General features: G+C 39.2%; 1 protein-coding gene across 1 annotated transcript in view; it reads right to left on the minus strand.

Moving 5' to 3' along the window:
• The window catches only part of GABBR2 (gamma-aminobutyric acid type B receptor subunit 2), a 509415-nt gene that overhangs the window by 381532 nt on the left and 104460 nt on the right, over positions 1 to 23423 (minus strand). The window contains exon 2 of the mRNA XM_018565262.1: positions 11312 to 11449. Coding sequence (XP_018420764.1) covers positions 11312 to 11449 — 138 coding nt within the window. The remainder of the gene's footprint in view (positions 1 to 11311; positions 11450 to 23423) is intronic.

Consider the following 23423-nt stretch of genomic DNA (forward strand, 5'->3'; position numbering starts at 1 on the left):
CCCGCACGCATGCCCGCCCACCTGTTTGTGGCTCCCTGGATGGCAGAGCGGACAGCTGCAGCCAGGTAAGACATCCCCCGAAAATAAGACCTAGTGTCTTTTTTTGTGCAAAAAAAAATATAAGACACTGTCTTATTTTCGGGGAAACACGGTAGGCAGCTCTAGGTGTCTCAGTGTCAGATCATTTTTCTTATTCAACCTGGGGAACTGCAAGCTCTAAAGGTGCACTGGTGTGCTAACTGCAATTTCTGACTAGAATTCTTGGTTGAGATTTTGGCCTTTCTGCCTACAGCCTTTTAAGCCTCACTACTGGTCCTTTGCAGTGATGTGCAACCTTTCCATTCAGTAGCAATGTTTGCAAAACTTGGTTAATACTTGCATGCCAGTGCTCCTCAGGATTCAGGTCATCCTGAACTTAGAAAATAGACCCAAAATTCAGGTACCTTGGGGTGCCTTCTTTGTGATGTCACTGTCACACCTAGGTGTTTTTTTGCTCAAAGCTAAGTGCGACAAAACGCTCAAAACAAGGAATCCCATTAATTTCTATGGCACCCGTTCAAACATAAGCATTTTGTCACAAGCAGAAAAATGCCTGTTGTTGGAAAAAGTACATGAGCTACTTTTTGGCAGATTACAGTGCTTTTTGGTCCCATACAATTCAATGGAAAATGCCTTGAAATATGTGTTTCTGCATGTTTTGTCGCATAAAGTTTCCCATTTAAGTCTAGAACTGGCCAGGTAGGATTATTTCAGTTGATTTTTTATTGTTTCCCCATAATCAAGTCAGAGCCAGATATATATTCCTACTCTCCCCATCCAAATGCAAACACATACAAATAGACTGATTGTCAAATAATGCCCACTATGGTAAACTACTGAAAAGAACTAGAAAAATGAAAGTATCTTCTGGAATCAGTAACGAGAGGATATCGGTATAACGTAGCAAACGATTACATAAGTTTCTCATTGAGTGCTAATCAAATTATTTATAATAGTTATATAACTTATTGATCATTTCCATTAAACATCATTGATTCCTATGTAGGATCTACTGTTTTTATCCCCCCTCTTTAACTGTCAACAGATTCACTGATATACAAACACATTGTGTGCATGATCAATTATCACTAATAAAATATATCCTGATCCACAGTTCATCAAGACACCTACTTCCAGCAGATGGGAGTGGCAATGTAATCACAATTTACTATACAGTATGAAATTCTTCTATGATGAAGAAAATGGAGTCAATGTTAAAAATGTATGGTCTGCTTCTGTCATATGAATGAGGCCCTAAAAATCCAGACTACAAGCAAACTACAATAGCTTTCACCCTACAATAAAACCAAAAGTAATCTATTCAGAAACTAAAATGCATTTCTAGACAGCAGAAAACATCAGAAAACAATGAACCAATTTATATTTCTGAATAATAATTCTACCCAAACATTAAAAAAATATATAACTAAAGTGACACTAAATTCAATAGTTACATTTAAAAAAGTATTCAAACACCTTAACTATTGACACAAATGTAGCTTATGTGTGCATCACTTGGCTGTAGGTCCCCAAAATATCTTTAAATTTGTGCTGACACTGTCCTTCCTTCTGGGGTGTGGTTACATTTGTTCCCCATGGTCTCTGTGTGTGTTGTAAAGTAACCACCACTCCAAACTCACTCCCATGATGGACTACAATCTCAATACATATAAGTAGACTATATGTGAGATAGTAGTCCAGCACGAAAGTGAGCTTGGAGCAAAGGCTACTTTACAATACACACAGGGACCATGTGGAACAAACGTAGTCACCCTCCACATTATTATTATTATACAGAATCTATATAGCGCCAACAGTTTGCGCAGCGCTTTACAATATAGGATAGACATTACAATCACAATAAAAATCAAGACAAGATGGTAAGGAGGGCCCTGCCCATGAGGGCTTACAATCTAAAAGGGAGGGGAACACATGGGAGGACAGTGTCAGCACAACTGCAGAGATGGTTTGAGGACCTACAGCTGAGTGTTGCACAAATAAGGTACTGTTTTGTTAATAGTTAGAGTACTTGAATGCATTTTTAGGACTTAACTCCTGAGTTTAGTGTCACTTTAAGCCATAAGGGGTAACTGGGTCAGTCCCTGGATCATTTAATGTACGGTGAGAAGGATTTAGTAAAACAAAGATGCAGTACAATAACAAATTATGTTTAAAGGCTGAGTTCACCTTTTGCAAAAATTAAAGAAATGCATATTTAATAATATAACAAAAAATATGCTTTTCTTTAATTTTTGCATTCATGCCTGGAAAGCTTTGCAACTGTAATCACTAGATCAGGGCTGCAAAGCTCAGGCTTCTGCACATTCATTCCCAGGCACAGCTCCGTACTGAGGTACAGAGTTTCAGTTAGGAGAGATGGGGAAGGATGGCTGGACTTCAAACTGGATTAAATCACCTCATACAGCATCGAGTTGTCCTCTCTCTGGTTAGATGTGGTAGAGCTGTCCTTATTCCTGTCCAGACATCCTTTCCCATCTCTCCTAACTGATAATTCATACATCAGCACAGAGCTCTGCCAGTATAAGATGTGCTGAAGCCTGAGCTCTGAAGCCCTGATAGAGTGATCACCGTTGTAATGCTTTTCAGGCTTGAATGCAAAAATGGCAGAAATGCATTTTTTTAATATTATCAAATATGCATTCTTTAATTTTTGCAAAAGGTCAACTTAATCTTTAAAGGAAAAAACACATAGCATCTTTTGAATCAACCTTCTACATTGTTAATATAACCAAAGGCATTTTTAGAAGTGATATGGAAAAATCACAGAAGAAACACAGCTTCTGCTCTGTAAAGGTGAAAGCTGAGCAATTCCCTTGGGATCCGGGTGACATACGACTGCCCAGTCTAAATCAGCTAATTGTGAGACATTGCCTAGAAACAAAAGATGAAAAACCTGCATACAGATGTTAATAAGTATCAGTACACCATACCACCTTCACAGGAGGCATAGAACATACAAGGTACTTTTCCTTGCAAATTTTCAATTTTGCATTGCTGATCATGTGTGTGAAATACTACTGTAGGAGAAACTGAATACACACTGCTTTAGTGAATAAAACTTCACAGACTCAATACTATCACTAACTAAACAGATTTTCCCCTAGTACTTTATTTTTGCGTCAGAGGCCTTAACATAAATGATCTTGGAGTTATGGTACTTTACAGAACTTCAAATCCCAGAGAGGATGGAACAGTAAAGAAAATTCACACATAAAAATCACAACACTGGACTGGGATTTAAACAAGAACCACAATGCCATTGTGGTTTTAACTCTAGGGAATTGCTACGTCTTCCCAGCATGTCTCTTTCCTTTGAAGTTCAATAACAAAGTTGTGTAGAAATTTACCTTAGGCACTTTTCTGCATTTTCCAGCAAAGGTAATATGCATGCACACAAATAAATCAATTGTTTTCAGTAAGAATATTTACACCAAACTCCTGTAGAGAGCACCATTGAAAATGAGTTTTGCATGTTGTATTTCTTGCACACTAATTTTTTATTTCCATTAATCTCAAATAAATTGGTGCTAATGTAAAATAATAGGTTTTCAAACAAATGCATTCAAATGAATGCATTTTCAAGGGTATTTGGTATGAACAAGCTTTTGGTATAAAACATGCCATGAATCCTTAACGCCAATACTTTCAGCCCTCAGTATTTAAACTTTATAATAGCAAGCCCCACCCATATGTATTAGAAAGATAACATCTGTTTTTCTTTGTTGTTTTGTGTATTAATGTTTGTATTTCATATTCAATACTATTGTGTTTTGAAAGCTTGCCATTTCTGCCCACAGAGATAGCTAGTAAACAGTACAATTTTAATTCCAGACTTTCTGCCACATGTACACAACTGGAAATTCAACAGTCCATGTCTCTCCATCCAAGCCAGTTAATCCATGAAAAATATGTAAGCTGGAAATATGATGTGCCATGAAATGGGGGAATTTACACTATATATCTACTGTGGATAGCTGCTCCAAGTCCAAGCCCTGATGTCACCAGCTGCCAGAAAAAAGCTGCCAGAAAAGCCTTTCAGGGTCTAATATGGGGCAATTCAATAAGGCATTTGCCATACAGTTCTGGCAGTGTGTATGTAGCGGGAAGCCTTATGCCAAATTCATGAAAACATTTAATTGTAAGTATCAACTTGTGACAAATTTAAGTTGTTTTTATTTGTGACACTTTTCCAGTATGGCGCTATTATTGTGAAAAATTCATAAAGCAATACCAACATATCGGTGATAAGGAAAATAAGATAAATAAGACCTCTTCCATTTTGGAGTACATTGTAGATTGCATTGCATATGTAATTGTTTTGTAACAATTCTACTACAAAAGCTGTTTTAAGTGCCTCTGGAACTGATCTTTGATATGTTTCCATTACTCTCCCAACTTGTCTGAATACCTTCTCTGTCTGTAAAGTTCACAGGAGAAATGCTCTCAACAGTTCTGTCAGAGTCGTGGGAGATTCATATATACCTTACCGACATGTGCATGTAAACCTTTTCTCACACTACTGCGAGATTTTTATGAATTCAAGGGAATGTGTCTACAAAAAAAAAACAAAAAAAACACTGACAGCCCACACAGGTCTATGCAATGTAAACAATCCTGCCATGCTCATGACTTATATTACTAATGATTCTAATACAATATGAATCCTAATCGACACTTCAACTGAATGGGTACTGATTTAAAAGATGTGTCAGATCTGCATATTGTTCAGTATTGAACCATACATATGAGACACAATTTTAGCATATTTCCACATACCATATTTAATAAATACAAATTTCTCCCAGCTATATGAATGCCCAAACTTTATAAAGTAAATGCATTAATAAAATTTCCATTCTGCCTGAATACAAGTACCTTTTCTCGCTTCATGTCAAAAGGCATTTATATGTTTAGAAGTTAAGCCTGGAAGGCTGAAAGCCCGTTGGCATAGCTAAAGGCAAACCTTTAACTTGCAGAGTAAAATGTAATGTAATGTTTGAGTATACATTACGAAAGGCTTTTAAGTAGTGCATACATTATATATTAGATGCCACCATTCACTATGTTGCAAAATAGCATTTTATTAAAAAGGACAATCCTGTCCTTTACATAAAAATAAATGGGTGTAGATGGAAGTGTATAAAAAGAAATCACTGTTTGTATTAAAAAGGGGGGTTGCTATTCCCTGAGTCTTTTTTAAGGTCTATTTTCATCCAATTTTGGTTTTAGATTTTAAAAACATCAATGGGAAAGGAAGGCACAGACAGAAATAAAATTACTGTCTGATGTTCGAACCATTTCCTGCTCTACAAAAAAAAATGTCCCCAAAAAAGGAGTCTGTAGCCCTTCCTCAGCTTGTCCACAACAAAATAAAACATTGGACTACAACAAGTTGCTATTACTGCATACCAGCAGGGCCGTCCATATAATGAGGTAGCCTGAGGTGGTCGCCTCAGGCGGCATCTCATTGGCGGGGCAGCAGGTGTGGGGGCCAACAGAGGGGTGGCCACAGCATGCCTGATGGCTAAGAGCTCTTCCCAACCTGTGACACTCTTTCTGGCTTCCCGCCCAGCTCACTGTCATCATTGGTTGACACTGAGCTCCTGGCAACTAGTGATATTAATGAGCTGGGCAGGACCAGACAGAAAGCCACTGACAACATGACAACACAGCCGTCCATCCCACCACATGGCCCCCCCAATGACCGGTTTTAGCAAAGCCCCCTCTATCCCAAGAAGCACTATCAAAAGCACACCCCGCACTCTACAACCTCAGGCAGGATATAGGGTAAGGACAGCCCTGCAGACCAGTAAACCAAAATAAAATGTGAAAAACAAAAGCTGGCTTATATGAAAGGGCAAGAGCAGGAGTCTCAAACTCAATTCACTTGGGGGCCACTGGATTTTTCTTCTCCCGTGAGGGCCACTTTCTAAATTTAATAAAATATCATACCTTCAAAATTAAATTGAACTATATTGTATACGGTACCAGTGTTAATGTCTGCACGTGTATATAAATAATATATATATACACGGGATGCACTCATACCATTTTTTCAAGTACAAGTACTGATACTTGTCCAAGTACTCACAGATACATGTACTGATACATTTTTGTTTATAGTCATGTGACTATAAACTATAAAAAAACTGTTTATCTATGTTATGTAACATTTATTATCACCCCAATATTTTGGTAAAATAATTTAGGAATGTTCAGATACCAGTGCTCTGGCGCTCCACCACGGTCCTGAAATCATTAGTCTGTATTGTTTTAGAAAAACTGTCACATAACAATAAATAGAAATGTATCAGTACTTGTATATGTGAGTACTTCGACAAGTGTCAGTACTTGAAAAAATAGTATCAGTTCATCCTTTATATATATATTTACAAAAAAAATCATACATTAAAACAGGGATGCAGTCTAGTCTAGTCTTGGAGCTGGAAAAGTATTTGTACTTGTACCGAGTACGGTACTTGGTATCTGAACATCCACAGTTCAGAGTATCCAATCTGCTCCTGGATGCAGATTTGTTTCTAAACACAATTAAACTGAATGCATGTAAACACAAGTAAATGCACACAAAACATGTACACGATACCATTTGAAAGCATTCCATGCATTGTATGCATTTAGGAATGTCCTCTAAATGCATATAAATGCGAATAATCGCATGTATGTAATTGATTATGTAAATGAGTCCCAACACTGCATGCAAACTTTTTATAGCCCCCGGAAGCCTGAAGAAGGAAACTAGTAGTCTTAGAAAAAGTTCAGCAACGCCATTCCCTGTATTCCTTTCAGAACAGGTTTCTGGCTCGCTTTTAATGGTTAGTCACAATTTTAAGCAGAAAATACACATCATATTCTACCACCTCATGGGCTGGGTTACAATCAAATGTTTTGCTTGAATTAAAATTAAGATCACTTTTTACAGGCTTAGGAGTATAGTTTACTAATGACATAGTTATGTAAAAATCTGCGCTATAGCAACCAGTTAGATATTTCCTTTGTCTGCTCTCTATTATATATGACACATAAGCAGCTGATTTGAACTTCTGTACCTAACTGATAATTAGCAAGTAATGATAATTGCAAAAGTAGAGTCCTGGAGCCATTTGTACCCAATATAACTACCATAGAAAATACGTCATTTCTTTTTATTGTGTAATTGTACTTTCAACAGAAAGATAACAAAAAGCAATCAAGATATAACCAAACAACTCCTTATTGTTATGTTACCTTTTGAGATGCCAAAGTAATCTACGCATGATACATTCATATTTATTTTTATATTTTTGGAAGAGTTAAATGAAAGAAATTAGAAATAGGGCAAAAAACAGGACAGCAAAAGATGAATAACATAGGATAGGTTTAACAAGGTTGGCATGATAAAGGAATGCTGACAGTGAGATTATTTGTTTTTGCCACTATGCCAAATAAACTCCTAGACTTATTTACACTATTATGTTGTGGTAATGTGTGGCATTTTGAATAGCACCTCAATGCATCTTGCTGACAGATGTGCATTGCGTCACAGATCAAGGCCCCATTCACACTAAGCGGATTGCTGCGCGATTTCTGGCACGATATTGCGCATCTTTGCTGCGTGATATCGCGAGAAGTTGCCGGCCAATGATTTTCAATGGAGCTGTCTTAATGTACAGCTCCATGTCGCCTGTCGCTCGTTGCGGTCGCAAGGAGCGCCTGCAGGACCCTTTTTTCGGCGAATGTCGCACGATTTTTCTATTTTGTAATGCAGCACGACGGTGAAGGTTGCGCTACTGTCGCTGGAACGTTTACCCGAAAGTCGCGCTATCCCGGCCGCGCTATCCTCACACTGAATGACGTACCATTTGGAGCAGATCCACGCGGCCAGGAAAGCGAGACTTTCGGGGCGACGTTCCAGCAACGGTAGCGCGGCCTTCACTGTCGGGGTGCATTAAAAAATAGAAAAATTGTGCGACATCCGCCGAAAAAAGGGTCCTGCAGGCGCGACTTGCGACCGCGACGAGCGACGGGTGACATGGAGCTGTACATTAAGACAGCTCCATTGAAAATCATTGGCCGGCGACTTCTCGCGGCAAAAATGTGTGATATTGCGGCGGAAATCCGCTTAGTGTGAATGGGGCCTTACACATGGCATCAAACTAACATGCATTGTGGTGTACTGCCAGAAATACTGCATGCAGCATTTCTGGTGCATTCTAATGCATTGGGCAGCCTATTCAAATGAATGGGCTGCCTTAACGCAACGCATGTTAACACACGGCACATGCTCCAATAGTGTGAAAAGGCCCTTATGAATCACAAGCAGAGAATAAACCCCAAGACCTCTAGAATCAACACATACTGTAACTTATACTTTGTTGTATTATGCTAAAAAAGCAATCTGTACTCAATATAAATATTTAAATGTAATCATTTGTGTGTACATACTGTATATATCAGATATGTTTTACATACTGTATAAGTACGACATAGCTAAGAATGGGAGTAGCAATTACATCATAGACTTAGTTCAGCTAGCACAGCAGGATTTTTTTTTAAAGTGGCATTTATTTTTTTACATATATGATATGAAAATTGTAATTACATGGCTGAATTAAAAGATCCTTATCCTTGTGTTTTAAGCTCTGTGAATTCAGCTTTATGTCTCCAATAGCAAAGCAGTTTTTAACTAAGCCTCTCAAAAACTTTAAGAGCAATACAATGTGCATGTAATATACTGAGCCGGAGTGAATAGCCGAACGTCGTTCACTTCGGCTCGGTTATTCACTTGGCTGACTTCAGCAGCTAAGTGGATAACCCTAATAGTGTTACATAAAACATCATCAGGGAACAACCCTGCCCCATCCAAAGTTGCTTAGCAGAATATAATAATAAACTCTGTGTGCTATAGGGTTAACCAAAGCCCTAAGGGCAATTGGCAGAGGTCAATGAAAGAACAGCCTGTCTTCCAAGCGTTCCCTTTGATTATACCATAGTGTGCCATGTAATGTACTTAAATTGTTACATACTCTGTTGAATATCTACATCATCAAATACATATACAATGTTATTGTTATCTCTTTGTAATACAGTTAAACAAGTTCCTCTTAAACATTAATGTGGTAATGTAGTAGTGTTTGTTATGATTTATGAGAATATTTGAGAATTAAATGCTTTACTTCAAAGTATCCAAGCGCTCAATTAGTCTCTTTACGGGGGGGGGAATTCTAACCTACTTCTCCCAAGTGCCAATCTCTTACCAAAGTTGATGCAACGTTTAAAAAAAAAGATTACTCACAGAGCGCTACACAGTCCCAAATGGCTGCACGCTCCACCAAGGGTTCTACTCAGCGGCCAAACTATCTTCGTCAATTGGGCTCCACCAGGGAGAAGTCCCACTTCCCAGAAGGGAACTCTAAACACAAAGGGCATCTGTCATGTTTGATTGAACTCTACCACACAGAAGCCACTTATGATCCACTGCCATCTTGGATGTGATATTAGCAGCCACAGCATTCCCCTTCATTCCTCCACCAGGAGCTATACGGTATAAAAGAATATGTAGGAAGGGGAGAAGAGAGGTGGATATGCTGGGTCAGCAAAGAGAGTAATTAGACACTTCCTAAAAGGGAAAGGGGGCTGAGAAGCCCTTTCTGATATTACTTATGACTGATCTGCCTTTGTTGAATTGCTATAAATTAATCAGGGTAGCAAGATAGCAAGATGGCCTGACATTTGATGCAATTTTTACATCCTGATTTATGTGCTAGTGAGCTTTATATGTCAGGGTTATTTTTCATTACAAGGTCTGGGCCTAGTGATGAGATGTAATTGTTTTCAACCTATACATGGTCAATTGTTTGTATTGTATGGGCACCTTAAAAAGTCCCAGGGTGAATTTTCTCCCCTGCATACAATGGTGTGGAAAATGTGATCAATTATGGAATTAAATGTATACTTTTTATTAATAGTAAAACTTTTTTTAATTTAACACTGGTCAAAACAGAAACTTTTTTTTTCATCTTTTTTCTATTGATTACAAAGAAAACAAAATAATTTTGCAAGACCATTTTGCCGAACGAAAAAATAATGTATGTATTACTTTGTTATCTTAAGTAACAATGTTATCTTAAATTAAGATAAATCACATAGTAAAAATGTAAAAAGTTATCCAGTCATTAAAAGAGAACTACGGGGTAAGTGTTTTTCTCCATAGTTCTCCAAAGAGAGATTTCAGAAATCACTCCAAGGAAAGGGATATTCCTGGTGGTCAGCAGGGTCCCCATAACTAGTGTCTCCATCGGAAGATTTACCATCTATTGCTTTTCTGGTGACAACCCAACATTTGGGATTTTCTTTCACTTTCAGTGATAAGGTTCACCAGGACAAATAGAGAGGGTGAATCTCCCAGGGGGATACAGACAGCAATAAAAACCTGATAGGTGTTCTAATTCCTCTCCATGCTATCCAAAACTAAAAAAAGTTTTGGCTTCAGTTGCACTTTAAGTTTAAGACTTAGTGCACATAGGTTGCTTGGAGCTGCTTATAAACATAATTCCATAATTATTACTGGAAAATCATATTCTGCACCCTGTGAACCTGGCCCCATCTTCTCAAATTTCAGAACTAAACCCACTTGGTTTCCTGCAATTTGATCTCTTATAACTTTTTAAAAACTATTTAGCATTTTATGAAATATAGCTTTAAGATTTCTTCAGCTGTATAAACACTCTAGCAACAGATGAGTATCTACAATAATGTAATCCGCAACAAACAATCAGAGTTCAATCGGTCAATGAACATCAAATCTGCTCTTTCATTCAATTAATTAATCAGTCCAGGTTTAATTAGTAAGTGGTTTGTCGAATGCCTGCCTGAAATATGTGAAAATCCAAACTTAACAGTGAACCCTACCCTACTGAACTCTATAGAGGAAAACACAATACTAAATTCTGCAACAATGTTTTTAAAATACTGTACAAAAGGCAGAGGGTTCTTTCAATGCAATTTTGAGAGTGACATTGATAAAACACCAATCTATTCAATTATATGCTTGGGAGATGCCTTTAAGCTGTATGTGGGTGTTACAATGAACCCAAACCTCATCCCTAGTATTTGATACATGAGCCAAGTGACTACTCATTTGAAGTTTAGTTTTGTTAGAGGAAAGTTTTCTACTAAATATAACCATTGTGGTGAAATATTTACTTTTAGACTTTCTAACAACTTTTCTTAAAGTAAACAACCAGGATCTTACCTGAACCAAGTTCCATCCTTTTAGAGATTCGGCAATTATAGAGGTTACTGAAGGGCATACTCCACCAAAAACCATCAAATGATTAGGTCCATACTTGATAGCATCATAAAATGACTTTAATCCTCTTGCGTTGTCACACTAAGAAACAAAACACAAAAAAACAAACAAAAAATCAGATAAAGCCAAGCATTTGATAGCACTTGATAGCTTAAGAATGCTAACTGTTAAACATGCAATACATCGCAGCTATAAAAATCTGTGAACTTTTTTGTTTCCTCTGCAAGGATGTCTTATATTGCAATGTACTGTTTTCATGAACAAATTAAGATATGTTAGTTATATTTTGTGATATGAACACTATATAAGAACAATCGTATTTAACCCTTTCATGATGGGAGACATACAGCCACAAGGGATAGCACCTACTTCATATTTGTTATATGTTCCCATTCACATTGCATAACTGAAAAAAAATAAAAAATTCTGTTTACAATTTTAAGTGCTTTTTACTTGCTACATTCCTATCTAGCCCCCCTCCCCTAAGTTATGTTAAGGAGGGGGTTGTGAGAGGTTATATTTATAATTAATCCTGTCCGTACTGTGCTGGCAGATTTCTTAATTAGTTGTAAACTAAGTTTGAACACTTTCAGTCCCCCCAAAAAAACAATGGAAAAGACAGTGCCCTCTCCTCATGAAATATGTAAGATTTATTAATACATGAAACAGATTAAAAATACTAGCGTATAATCTTGCATGTAATGAATTAATATCCAACACACATCTTCCATCATGAATCAGGAAGAACCGATGCACTGGTAATTGATCAAATCCATACACTGGACCTGCCGGTCACCATAACCATACTAATGTGTTTTGGAGTGCGACCCCTTCATCAGAGTCTGTGTTTGTAAATAATTAAGGACATAGTAAACTTACTATGTTCCCAACAATGAATGAAGAGGAAGTGCTCTACACAACACTTCCAGTTCATTCATGATTGTGGACATAGTAACTGATACTATTTCCTCAGTTTATAAAATGGACAGGAGCACTCAGTATAGAGGCTTCCTGATCATTCATAGCAGGGGCTGCACTAAAGAGATTGAGGACTCTGTCTCCTCAATCCCTTTTTTTGTTTTAAAAGGGAAATATCTGTTTAGACCCCTCATATATTTCCCCAAAGCCCCCAATAGTAAAGTAAAAAAATAAATAAATGAAAAAAAAAATATTAAAAACATTTTTTTTTAAAGGTTAGAAAAATATTTTTGGTTTCAGTTTCATCCTGACAAACTTTTTATTTTCGGTTTCGGTCTGAAAATTCCATTTCCACGCACCTCTAAAAAAATATGTATGTCATCTGTGGAGGACTGATGCAAAGTTTAAAAATATTACCTTGCAGATTCCTAAACATAAGGAAATGCAGGGAGTGAGGGAAGCAACTCGAGCAGTGAAGTGCTCCAGTCACATCTCCACCCCTCCTCACTATTTGCCCATTAACAAAATGCTTTGTTTTTTTCCTCAGATAATACAAGGCATTCTGTAATTGGGGGAGGAGAGATCATGTCACATTCCCCACCCCCTCCTCCATTTGCAAACCTTAGGAAGTATGCAGGTGAAACCTGTCTTAACTTAAACCTCAGTTATCCAGGCAGTGGCGGAACTACCGCCGGTGCGGGGGCCCGGGGCCTGAGGCTGTGGGGGGGCCCAGCGCCAGTGGGGTCAGGTCCTGGGCACGCCCGAGGGCGCTGATGGGGTGAGGGCGGCGGTTGCGGTCGTTGCGGCGAGCTGGGCCGCACAGAAAGAACGATCGGGTGGTGGAAGAGGAGGGGCCGAGGCGTGACCGGAGGCGGGGCTATGCCGGGCCGAGTGAAATGCGACCCGTCCCAGGCAAGCTGACAGGGCGGATCGATCATGGTAGATGCTGCGCCACCGAGCAGCATGGAGGCTCCTGGACTGTCACTGTGGACAGCGAGCGGCACTTTCCTGCTCTTCCAGTGTGGGCTCTGCAGGAGCATCTGACCAGGCTGAGGCTGCACCAACTAGGGCAACAGCAACAAGCAGGTAGGTGGGCTTGGGCAGGGTTTATCATAAGGGCTTGTTCAAACCGAAAGTGGTGCGTTCTGGGGCGGGAGGGGTGCATTGAAGTCAATGACACCACTTCCACGCTCCCCCGCCCCCAATTCGCAATGCGATCGGACACTTGGCAAAACTTTGCCTGCGTTCCGTTCTACTGCAAACGCAAAAAATAGAGCAGGCCCCATTTTTTGCGTTTGCAGTGGAACGGAATGTAGGCAAAGTTTTGCCACGCATCCGATCGCACTGCGGACGGGGGGGAAGGACATGGAAGCGGTGCCACCACGCCTCCTCCCACCCCAGAAGGCAGGGGGAAGTTTCGTGAGAGATCGCGGTATGTTCCAGCAGCTACCACTCTGGAACGCAACGCTTTCGGTGTGAACAAGGCCTTAGTGTTCTTCTGTCTTTACTGCTTTTCCTGAGTCCAGCGAGTCGCTTATTCCTGAGTCCAGCGCATCACTTATTCCCGAGTCCGGTGCGTCACTTATTCCTGAGTACAGCACGCCGCTTATTCCCGAGTCCGGCACGTCGCTTATTCCTGAGTCTGGCGCGTCGCTTATTCCTGAGTCTGGCACGTCGCTTATTCCCGAGTCCAAGAAGGGCACCTCCCTGAAATAAGGTTTTGCAGGTTGGGATGTCTGAGGTGGACGGAAAGTGTGAGCAAGCTTATGGAACTATCAGGAGGTGCTGTAGCTTTGTCTGTCAGAGTGGACTGAGATATACCACTGCAACAGCTGGAGTCTCTCTCCTCCCCATGTTCTCTGTTAGGGAAATAGAATTCAGGTCCAAGGAAAGCTTCTCTCATTTATGTTTAAGGTGCCTGATGTAAACCTCACAATCTCTGTGTACAGGGCTTGTGATCAGATTCTTCACATGCTACCTGTTTAAATGTACTGATATGCTAATCTGTTTCCTGGTTCAACCAATCGCTATATGTTACTGACCACGTCTACTACCTGATGCCTAAAATGACCCCTGCCTGTTACTAACCACATCTTCTGCCTGTTGTCTGTACCATCCCCTGCCTGCTTTGATCATTTCTGCTGCCTGGACTGACCTCTTGGCCTGTTTACTGACCACATCTACTGCCTGCCACCTGGACTGACAAGCTAAGGTTTGTAAATTAAAAGTGACAAAGCTGAAAGACACACTCCCAGCAAAATGTTTTATTCCACTGTGATGAAAGTAGGCACAGTCGATCTGAATACAGGAGCAGTGCAGCATCCTTGCTACACCATTCCAGGAATGCTACATTAGCTACAGCACATCTATTTTGGTTTTATTTGAAGGCCATAGTTCTACATTAAGTTGACAGGCAAGCAATATTTACAGGGTTATTCACAAAAGGGTGAAGAGTTTGGGGAAGGAGAAGTGAACAATCTAGGACACCATAGCTGAACTGGAAAGTGAGCTGAATTTGGGAATTTTTCCAAATCAGCTATTTTGGTCTAGATTGTTCACTTCTCCTGTCTTCTCCAAACTCTTCACCCTTTTGTGAATAACCCTGTAAGACTTTAAGTGAACACTGAACCATTCAGTACTGGCAGTTCTTGTATTTTTGTTCTGATAGATTACTTTAACCTATATGCAAAAAAAAACAACAAACAAACATGTAAAAAGGGAATATAGTAAGAAACATAAATAAATAACACAAAAAGTTTGGACAGGAGGGAATCAATTAATCTGTGTGTTCTTTTTACTAACCAGTACGTAGTAACCCACTCTATGAATATCAATTAAATTGAAAAAAAAAAAGGTTGACTGCATCCTTTTGCATCCATTATTAAACAAGTGCTGTATTTGAACTAGATCATGATCACATTGGATATGATATCAATGGGACATTTAGTACTCTTTATGCAGTGTTGTGGAGGATGCCCTGTATTCTGAGTGAAAGATTCTGCTCATTTTATGTCAAGACAATTAATACCCCTAGGACACAGACAAAGATGAAGACTGACAGCTCTAAATTCCCTTTATTCCTTCTAGGTTACCTGCTGACTTTTATTTTGCCATGCATATAACTAGATCAGACACTAAGAAAAAATATTGTGCATAAAGAATATAGTCATTAATTGGAATATCAATTAGTATTACATGGTTGAGCAGTGTAATATAAATTGGGATGCAGGAACCAAAACATGATTGAAAATATAATTAAAGTACTGTTTATTATACTTTTACAGATATATGTGGAGACAATGCCACAAAACTGCCCCGGGAAAATGTAGCCAGTCTTTTTTTTTTCATTATGTTAGCTAACAATTAAATAGGAATGAGCTGTATGTTCAGTTTTAATATGAGTTCAACCTTTACCCAGTCTGTTCGCAGTTTGGCCACTTTGGGTTCGCTCGCCCGCCCGCCTGCCTGAACCTCTGATTAATGCAGCCAGATGTCTGTCATTTAGCAGAAGTATTACTATCAACTCATTCTTCATTCAGGCTTCATTCACACTTCCATCTGCAAAATCTGTCAGGCTAGATGCTTTGTTTATGCTTCTAGATGCTTAAAATGATTTACATTTATTCAAATTTCACATGCATATGCATTTAGATGCATCTGACCTTAGTCCATTGAAACAGTCCATTGAAGTAGCCAAGGAGATTTCAGCAAATAAAGGTGTGTTGCGTGTACAGGGCCGTCTTTACCGCAGGGCAAAAGGGGCATTTGCCCGGGGCCCTATACCATTATCACGTGTACTCTTACTTGTGAGAATAACCGATACTAAGCACAGATACCGGTGTTCTGTCGAGCTGAATTTCCCAACATCAGCATCTGCGCGTGCGCACAGACCAGTATTAAATCGAAGAAACCGGGATTCATTGACAAAGTATTAAGTTTAAAATTGTTAATTGTGACCGTTAATAATATGCCATCCATCATGTACTGCCATGGACGGCATATTATTAACGGTCACAATTAACGATTACAAACTAATTGTTTGTAAATAAATGGCGGTTTCCTTGTTAATGCGCATGACAGAACACTGGTACTAAATTTTTAAACTGAAGTGGCTGCCTGAGGTCCCATGCTTGGTAGGGACCTCGGCAGCCTTCCTGTTAACCACACAGTGCCTGTTTATAGTGCCTTCCCATGGCGGAGGGGGATTTGGGGGGGCTCTTCATGGTTTCTTGCAGTGGGGCCCTGAAGTTTCTAGTTACGACACTGAATATAGATTTTATTTTTTTGTTTATTGTGGGTGTGTATTAAAAAATAACAAATATAAATAAATAAATGCTGTGGAAGGAAATACAATTAATTGGCTTAGTAATATTAGATAAAATATGATTTCATATTTCTTGGTGTGTACATAACTATCATTTTTTAAATAATATTTACTTTTATTTCAAACACCTTTTAGGGCCCATTCACACCAATTGTGGTGCGTTCCAGAGCGGTAGCTGCTGAAACGCACAGCAATTGCACACTAAATTTCCCCCTGTGTTCTGGGGTGGGAGGGGGCCTGGCTGTGCATTGAAGTCAATGGCATGCAGCCACGCCCCCACCCGCACTGCGATCGGATGCATGGCAAAACATTGCCTGCATTCCGGTATAGTGCGAACGTTTTGCCATGCGTCCGATTGCACTGCAGACGGAGGTGTGGCTGCGGTGCTATTGACTTCAATGCACCATATGCCCCCTCCCGCCCCAGAACAAAGGGGGAAATTTGGTGTTCAATTGCTTTGTGTTCCAGCAGCTACTGCTCTGGAACGCACCGCAATTGGTGTGAACAGGAACTTAATATGCATAGTATTCCTGTGGAGCTCTGCTATACACTCACACACTGCACATTACTGTGAGTCTTGTTGCTGTGATGCTTAGTGATATACTCATACACACTGCACATTACTGTCAGGCTAGATTCACACCTGGGCGATCCGTGAACCTGCGGCAATCGTGCACAATGGCACCACCAGTGTGATTGGCAGTGGTGGGCAAAAATGTGACAGTGTGGCCATCGGTTTGGTCACATAATTGCCCACCACTGCTGATCGCACTGGCGGTGCCATTATTTTCTAATGGCACCCCAGTCACGCCAGGCGGATCGTGAGGTTTCCCACCGCAATACTGGCCGTGCAATTAAATACGATCAGGGCTAAAAAAGCAGTGTGTCATGTGTACCTTTTTTGTTGTGATTGTTGTGTTGCTGTAACCCTATTGAAATCAATGGGGCCGCACGGCAATCGCTGTGTGCAATTGTGCACAATCGCGCAGCCCCGGGATCGCCCATATCTGAACCTAGCCTCAGTTTTTGTGATATACTCATACACACTGCACTTTACTGTGAGTTTTATTGCCTTTTAGGGCCCAAGAAAATGCTTGCCCAGGGTCCAATCAGTATTAAAGACGGGCTTGTGCGTGTACATGTGTTTGCATGTGTTTACATGCGCTTTGGTTCATTTACAAGTTAAAATTGATTCCTGGACACACCTGACTTCTATTTCTCCTAAATGCAGCTAAACTGACAGCAGATAAAAGAATGCAGGCTGTGAATAAGTCCACTGGAAATCATTAGATGCATATATACAGTGTATGCATTTAGAAAACCATTTTAAATGCATATAAATGCAAATAAATGCAATTAACGTGAATGTAGCCTAAATTACAGATTTCCACTGGCTTTTGATTTAAATTGTAAACAAGCTGGAGAGGAACCCACGTGAGTTAATTAACCAAATATGGTCATATTTGGCCAATTATGTTACCCTGGTGACCCAGTGCTGTTGTTTACATGCCAGCAGCACCGGGAAGCTATCAAGTGTGACAGTGGCAGGGCAGCATACCAGTGGAGGCAGGTCATCCTGTGTTGCTTATCATGATTTAGGGCCAGTTCACACCATCTCGCCCACACCAGAACGTGTGACACATCAATGCGTGCAATATTTTTGCGATTGCATCTGACCAAAATGCAGGTATTGCTGTGGTTTACGTTCTGGTGCAGGTGATAGCACTGCGGGTGGAAGGGGCATGTCTGCGGTTCCATTGACTTGAATGCACCACAATGCCCTCTTCCACCCCAGAACGCAGGGAAGCTTCCACTATGCAATCCAGTGCTTTCCAGCCACTAACCGTGCTGGAACACATTGGCGATGATGTAAACCGGCCCTGACGCTTGTTTTAATTAACGCCTTAGTGACAGGAGACGTACACTGTACGTACACCTCCACTAAGTGCCCAAATAACTGATCACATACACTGTATGTGATCAGCTATTTGGGCTCTGTAATGCTGGTAACTGCTGAGAATTTAACAACAGTGCCAGGGGACCTGGGTAATGTCATAGACCAAATATAGTCATGACCCTATTGGGTCAATGATGTAATCCTTGATCCTTTTTAAATGCTACTTTTAATGCTTTTGCTACCATGGCATAGCAGGGCTTTGTAAAAAGAATTGTCGGCTTTACAATGGAGGTGTGATCACCTCCACAGGCTATGAAAAGCGGCACGTATTCGGGGCTCCACTGCCCCTCCTCTTTGCTGATCTCCCCTCAAGAGACTGAATCTGAAAGTGGCAAAGATTTTGTCACTTTGGGGTTCACAGTTGTCATTCCTCAGCTGCTGTGGCCATGGATGGATGACATGATAAATCAGACTGTGCTTGATCAGCTTCATTGGCATGCAAAGGTGACATTAGGGTTCTAATAGATTCCTAGTATCTCCTTAAAAGAGAACCTGTCACCACTAATGTGCTATCACACTGGGGGCTTGTAAATCCCCTAGCTATAAAATAAACAAAACATTTAGTTTAATGAAAGTTAAATTAAATAAAGTAAAAAATATCCAAGAAAGTCCCCGGCCCATGTACACACACATAAAAAATGTAATCGATGATTGCACCACATATGTTGGGTATCATCACACATGCTGGGGTGACAGCAATAATTCTAGGGCCATCATTTATTGTCAACTCTAAACTGATGACCTGTAAAAGCTTTAGTACTGACTATGGACAATTTTTGGTACTGTAGATTTTTGCCTGACAGTTTGGTATCTGTTTACTCAATGCAGCCTCATTTTTTATATTTAACCAAAAATATTGGGTAATATTTTGTGTATATGTACACTAACATTAATTCAAAATAATTTTTTACTGGAAATATATGTTTGATAAACAGATGCACTAATATAATGCAACATAAAAACTTGTAACTGCCACCATTATATTCAACAAGGTCTCGGGTATTAGGATATGTATATATGTTTTCTAATTAATTTTAACTGCATAGGAACATACTGTACATAACTCTCAGTTAAAGTTTGTTTATACAAGTTTTTGGTGTACACTCGGATAGAGGCTAAGGGGGTGATTTACTAACCTAAACACACACACACACCAGGTGTGTGTGATTTTCACACAGCAAAACGTATTTATCAACCAAAAAGTCTCTAAAAGCATATTTCCACTAATGCCATATATGGAAAAATCATGTACATGATGCATATATAATGCTGCTTCACAGTTTAGACAAAAATGGTTAGCTCATGCATTTACATTCCTGCATTCATCAACACAAGCAACATAACATAGAGCTAATTTACACCACATTACCTTGCAATTCATTGCAAGTCTTTGCACAGCACACCTGCTGGGTGTGTACACACTACAAAGGTGTTTCGATTCCTCCCATAGATCTTGCTGGGAGGGAACACACTACAGAGGTGTATACACGTTCGTGGTGTGTTTAAAAGGTTAGTAAATCAACCCCTAAGAGTAATGGCAAAGCTCAAAACTGGCACGATATCTTAAAGTGACATAAGCACAGAACTTTACGCTGATGACAGATGTAACTTCCAGGCTGCATCATAAATGAATCCAATTATAATTTGAGAAACAACGTTAAAGGCATTTAAATCTGCACATTATCTTTAGGAAGATCATGCTGAAATAAATGGATTTGCTAAACTGCTGTAACTTCAATAATATGCACAGCTAGTGCAATTTTCAGTTTTTAGATATAAAATATTTAAAGCTTAAACTATTAAGCAAGTTCCAATGTCCAGTGCCAGATAAACCCATTGGTATTGCTATGAAGCGCTGAGGATTGCAAGACAATGCAAATTCCATATGTTTAATTAAATTATGCAGTAATTTTTAAATGCAGCACAAGTACAGTAGATCTATTTGTCAAGTAATACACAAAATTGAATTCCTCGAACATAGAAATAGACAACTCTGGTTTCTTAGTCAGACTATATAATGCAGTGACACATGAACATTTATTTTTTAAATTGAACATAGGGACCCACTCCAAGTGGAAAGTAACTCTAAGTTTTGTAAATACATTTATGCAGGATAAACAACTTATCTCTTAAGTGGTTCTAATTTTCATTTTGCCATTTATCTTTTATACCTGTCTAAATTAAATATGAAATATCTCATACAAGTAGAAGGTAGAGTTTTAGGCTACATCCTTTTTTTTTACAAGGTTTTGATAACTGCTTCACTCTAAATAGACTGTGTTATGGACATAAATTAAGTCATAGGAAGAACATCTCCCCCAGCTCTCTGCATAAATATGTTAATTTACTAAATGCAAATAGGCTGTTCAATTTGCAAGAGGATTTTCACTTTGCCAAATAATTTTCCTTTGGCTTACTGAAAGTGGTGAAAATTCACTTTGTAAAGAATACCCAGAAACTAAAAAATAAAAATATATTTTTGCTTACACATGAATGGACAATAGAAGTCATCAGAACTTTACTTCATTCCCTAAGCTGATGGAAAATTCCCTTGCAAAGTGAAAATTCCATTGCAAAGTGAACAGCCTATTTGCCCTTGGCATCAACCCCAAAAACCCATCTGGACTTTCAGCTTAAGTCAAGACAGAAAATAAGCAGTCTGTGCTGCACTTTTTCTTTAGAAAGTTCAATATGAGCAAAATCAGTATCTTGAGCACACAGATTGATTAGTACACCCCATGGCTGTCCATGGATAACTACCAAGGAGGGCCAACAACCAGGTATAAGGGCTCGTCACCCACAGATCAATACTCGAAAAAACTAAACAGAAAAAGATAGTGGGTTTTTTTGAGTCGACCTCTGTTGGAAATATTACCGTACAATATCCTTGTGGCAAAGCCAGTAATTTACTTGTAAATAAGGAAATATATCTAATAATAAAAAACTACATAAAATGTCAGTTTATAAACCTTATAACTTTATCAACACAATTTGCCAAAAAACAATTTCATTAAATCAAACCAGAGCCAATTTTATTTTATTTTTTGGTAACAAGGGCAAGGCATGGTAAAAAAAATATCTCCAGTGGGCCAAATAAGCACTTTATATAGTAAAGTGGGGGAGAGTTAGAACCTTTGTCAGGTTTTGGAATTTGTGTCTTCCTATGTCACTGGCATGGCATCCATTCTTTTGATTTATCATCCTGGTGCCACAAGGATCTGAAAAAGACAAAAAACTGAAAAAAGGCTTCAACCTAATCCCTATTATATACAAAACTTACCAAATATATACTGTGTAACCTTACATTAATGCCACGTTGATTAAGCCAAATTTAGCAGCATCTGTATGCATCAGTTGACTTGACAATACATTTAAGAAGAACTGGAGCTAGTGATGGGGGATGCTTCCCCACTAAAAAAGATTCAGATGATGGTGATTAAAACTCTAAACTAACCTTGTCAGCTCTGATTCATTTTGTCTTTTCTTCTGGGGTACTTCAAAAACTGGAAGTTATTAAACTTTGGGGAATAAAGGCTTACCTATAATATACATATTGTTTTAGCCCTTTGACACCACACATGTATCACAGAGCTTCCATAACATGTGCCATTGTCCACATGATCTCTAGCTCTCACACTTCGGGGGTGATTTACTGACCTAAACACACGCATGCACTAGGTGCGTGTGATTTTTACACAGCAAAACGTATTTATCAACCAAAAAGTCTCTAAAAGCATATTTCCACTAATGCCATATATGGAAAAATCATGCACATGATGCATATATAATGCTGCTTCACAGTTTAGACAAAAATGGTTAGCTCATGCATTTACATTCCTGCATTCATCAACGCAATCAACACAATGTAGAGCTAATTTACACAACATCACCTTGCAATTCATGCAGGGCTTTGCACAACACACCTGCTGGGTGTGTACACACTACAAATGTGTCTAGATTCCACCAATAGATCATGCTGGGAGGGAACACACTACAGAGGTGTATACTTGTTCGTGGCGTGTTTATAAGGTTAGTAAATCAACCCCTTCATCTCACACTCTCCCTCGTGGACCAAACCCACACTTTCTCATATAAGCACAATGCTCCTCCTTTGTTCAAGAACTTGCCAGAAGCTACTAGAGGTGGACCACCTCTCTATGACATTTCTTTCTCTTTAGTGGCCTATCCTGCCAACTACGCCAAGTGTAAAAGAGGCTACCAGACCAGCAAAGACCACTCTACTGTTTATATACTATTACAAGAGGGCCCTACATGTCTTCAATGTATTTGTATAATGTTTGTCTTGTTTATACTGATATGAATTTTAATTAAGTATGTAAGAATAAAATGTACATTATATATAAGGGAGGACAGGAGCTGACTGTCCAAGGCACAGAAAAAAGGGGCACAATATCATATTGGGAAATGTATATTTAAAAATACCCACAAGTATTATGTTTTACCAGATTTGCCACTTGAATGACATTTTCTGCCCTGAGTTTCCCCTAGGAGAGTTAGGGAAACTCTTACGGCAGCAAAAACAGATGAGAAAATGCCTTTTAAAGTTAAGTAAAAAATCCTCTTTAATGGAGCCATAGATAGCAGTAAAACCAGACAGGTGCTCCAATCCTTCCCCGCTCTATCCAAAAATGAAATAAAAATGTTAGCTTTATATACATTTTAACCAAACCGCTAATGATACTGATATTTTTCCATTCAGTATATGTTTAAATTGATTTAAAGAGCGTAAGACACCTTTAAGACTAATGTGTTGACTTGCATGATGATTCACAAATCTCAGGACAAGCTAAAATTCGGAGAATGGGAGAAACTTTGTGGGTTTTTTTGCCAAACTT

The sequence above is a fragment of the Nanorana parkeri genome, unplaced genomic scaffold (genome assembly GCF_000935625.1).
Source record: "Nanorana parkeri isolate BGI_ZX_2015 unplaced genomic scaffold, ASM93562v1 scaffold825, whole genome shotgun sequence".
Taxonomy (NCBI): Eukaryota; Metazoa; Chordata; class Amphibia; order Anura; family Dicroglossidae; genus Nanorana; species Nanorana parkeri.